Source organism: Equus asinus, chromosome 2, assembly GCF_041296235.1.
Source record: "Equus asinus isolate D_3611 breed Donkey chromosome 2, EquAss-T2T_v2, whole genome shotgun sequence".
Classification (NCBI taxonomy): domain Eukaryota; kingdom Metazoa; phylum Chordata; class Mammalia; order Perissodactyla; family Equidae; genus Equus; species Equus asinus.
Window position 1 is genome coordinate 165,780,578 of NC_091791.1, and position 3,827 is coordinate 165,784,404.

Genomic DNA, 3,827 nt, shown 5'->3' on the forward strand with positions numbered 1-3,827 from the left:
CAGACTCATGTGTCTATCCTGGCCTTTAGGAATAGTGCTGGGCTGTCAAAATTAAATAGAAAAGAAAAGGGGACCTTTTGCGACAGGACTCAGTGCCTGAGGGACCTCAGTCTAAACTCTTCAGCACAGAGTGACTAGAATTTCTGCTTTTGGCCCAAGACAGGCAACTGAACAGACATTGACAGTGAGCAGAAATATTGCTATAACAATAAGTAGATTGAAAGAGCTACAGTGATTAGTCCAAACAGTTTTGTGTTCTTATCATAAAGTGACTCATTTCTACGTTAGGTGAAACAACAGCATACATAGGAGTGAGCATATATGATTTTTACATCTAATGTTTCCATAATCCATTATACATAATATTTTAAAATAAATACTACTGACCCAGTTCCATCACTGTTACAATGACTGAACGTCACAGTTGATTGAATCTTCAAGATAAAATTTTACACGTTTATTTTCATACATAATTGTTTTCTAAATAAGAGTTATTACTTCGAATGGAAGTTTGGGTTGAGGAAGACTCCCAGCCAGTGCATAGAGAAGTTTGCTGTGATCCACACCAACTGGTTACACCAGGAAACCCCTGTTTCCTGTTCTGAGGCAGCAGCAGCACAAACCCAGTAATTCTTCCCTAGCCCTGGCAGGCTCACCTCACAGAGCAGGACTCTGAAGTTGAAGAACAAGATATTTTCCTTCTAGTGGAAGACCTCAAACATGTTGCTCTCCAGCCTTCTGAAGATGGTCGTGGCTTCAATGTGGCTAGGTAAGGATGGCCAGAGCGGGAATGTGCATACTCTATGTCCTAAGGACCGAGGGTACAGGCAATGTTCTTGTGGGTACCCTGGAAAGGAGGGGTAGCACGGTGTAAAATAGAATTTCTTTGTCCCACATCATTTGTTTCCAAAACTTCTGATTCTGTCATTTTTCCTTCAGGATCCAGCATTTGCCAGAAGGTAACTCAATCCCAACCAGCAATGTCAGTGCAGGAGATGGAGGCTGTGACCCTGAACTGCACCTATGACACCAGTTCTGGCACTTACAGTCTGTTCTGGTACAAGCAGCCCAGCAGTGGAGCAATGATTTTCCTTATTCGTCAGGACTCTTACCAGCAAAATGCCACAGAAGGTCGCTATTCATTGAATTTCCAGAAGGCAAAAAAATCCATCAACCTTGTCATCTCAGCTCCACAGCTGGAGGACTCTGCAGTGTATTTCTGTGCACTGAGTGAGCCCACAGTGAGAGATGTGTTGGAGGGAGGTGTGCAGAAACCCCAGGGCTCTGCTTGATGCATGCACTTGCTGTAGGGACCAAGGTGAGAAATTGTCATCACAGACAGGAAGCGGCTAGGGCTGTGCCAGCACAGGCGTAGGGTTAGAGAGAAAACACTCGCTCTAAGAAAATACTTTTCTAGGTTCGTAGATTCTGTCCAGAGTTATCATTCATCAAAAATGTAGGTATCCCTGAATTGAAAGTAGACAAAGAGAATTTGACCAAGGGTTGAAAAAAAGGAACCACCACACAGAATCTTTGACATTTGGTGATTAGATTGAGCTAGAAGAATTGGCTAAGGAAGTTCGGAATCATATGACAGAAAAACCAGGAAAAATACCAGTGAATGTTGGCCTTTCAGATAAATCTGCTCAATAAATATTTATTGAGTGTGTATTAGGTAGGGGAGGAAAAATTCTCCTTTACCCTCTTTGGGTCCAGGGCTGGGCCTAAGAATTAAATTGACAAAGAAACAATAATTCTGCGAAGAACTGACAAGACAAGGCCAATGGTCATCCCAAGAGGGCCGGCAGTCCTCAGCTTCCATAAGAACTAGTTTAACAAGGTTTGTTTGCAGATTCTCTGGGGCCATCTCTGGGCTGATAGGAGTCTCTCTCTAACAAAAGGAGAATTTATTTCCTGCTGTTAGGCAGAAAAGAGGGAGCCTTTTCTGTGTTTACTGCTTCTTATTTGCCCTCATCTCAAAATAATTCTTATGTCTGAGAGGTATATTTTGGGGTGACGTATTCTGGTTTCCTTCAATTATGTTACAACCATTGTTTTCAATAAGGAAAACCAAGAAATCTCTCCGTATGTTTCCTCTTTTTGTATATCAAGCTGTTTTATACTGTTTAATGATTTAATTTAATTTAGATTTGTTTGCTGTGAGTCAATGGTACTCATATTTACTTTCTAAGGTGCCTAATATGTGACAAACTTTGTGCTAAGAGCTAAGTCCACCTTATTAACACCTCTAGCATGAAAGAGCTCGATTTCTATACTGGAAGTTTACCTTCCTCCCACTAGTCTTATCCATAAAATGATCAATAACTAGTGGGTCTTAGAGGGACAAGAGGGGAATCTCCCTGACAGAGACACAAACCTCTTTATTTGTACATGAATAAGGCATCCTTTTCTCCTAAAGTGAATAACCATTATTGTACTATATTAAATTCCTCTTTTCATTATAATATATTTCCACATGCTTTATTTTGTTCCATTGATTTATTTGGCTCATTCTATACCAACCTGAGACAGTCGTTTAAAATCTTGTTACCTATGAGACTAAATCACTGATCACTATTACTGTTTCAGGGGTAATTTCAGGGGTAATTTTTACACATTTACTTTTCCTTATAAATGTTAAAAATTCTGTCTCCTTTTACTTATATTCAATATCCCTCCATTAAAAGAAACAGAGAAACAAAACAAAAACTATTTGAAAAGTTGGCATTGCATTTAATGACTGTATTAAGATTTGAAATATCCGTTCTATGTTTTTAATTCAGGAAAATACGTGTTTCTCTATTTGTACAGGACTTTTAATTTTTTCATTGTATTTTGAAATTTCTTACCTTTTCTTCAAATGAATTTCTCTCTCTCTATATTTCTACATATTCATCTCTATATACACTTTTTTTTTGAGGAAGATTAGCTTGAGCTAACATCTGCTGCCAGTCCTCCTCTTTTTGCAGAGGAAGGCTGGCCCTTAGCTCACATCCATGTCCATCTTCCTCTGCTTGCTATGTGGGATGCCTGCCACAGCATGGCTTGCCAAGTGGTGCCCTGTCTGCACCCGGGAACAGAACGGGCGAACCCCAGGCCTCCAAAGTGGAACTTGAGAACTTAACTGCTGTGCCACCAGGCCCGCCCTGTGTATACATTTTTAATTAAACTTTCTATTTATAGTATTCATTTTTGCTAGTGTTCCAAGTGCAAAGGAAGGATATTTAAAAAATCACCAAGGGGCCAGCCTGGTGGTGTAGTGGTTAAGTTTGTGTGCTCTGCTTCGGTGGCCTGGAGTTCACAGGTTCCGATCCCAGGAGTGGACCTTGCAGCGCTCATCAAGACATGCTGTGACAGCACCCCACATATAATAGAGGAAGATTGGCACAGATGTTAGCTCAGCAACAACCTTCCTTAAGCAAAAAGAGGAAGATTGGGAACAGATGTTATCTCAGAGATGATCTTCCTCACCAAAAATATCCCCCCAAAACAAAAAATCACCTTGATGATATAGCTAAGAGTTTCTAATTTTCAAAGTACAGACACTTGCAATGTATTCTTACCATAGAGACTATAGATTTTATTTTACAGAGCTAGCCTAACCTTGATCCAACACCTACAAAAGATGGCCCAATAAATGCAAATATTTAAATTAAGAAGTTAAAAAATAGAAAGCAGTGTATTAACAGAGTAAGGCAGCTTTATTTTTTAATAAAAGTTATTTATTCATTTATATATATCCATTTATTCAGAAAAAGTCTGTGAATGTGCACTGTGTGACAAACTTTCTGCCAAAAGCTCATTCTATTTATGGCCTTATTAACACC

General features: G+C 39.6%; 1 gene segment (V, D, J or C); it reads left to right on the plus strand.

Moving 5' to 3' along the window:
• The first annotated feature begins 372 nt into the window (after positions 1-372).
• LOC106840793 (T cell receptor alpha variable 14/delta variable 4-like) lies at positions 373-2,439 on the plus strand. The segment is given in 2 exon segments: positions 373-769; positions 940-2,439. Coding segments are annotated over 2 exon segments (402 nt in total).
• Positions 2,440-3,827: the final 1,388 nt, after the last annotated feature.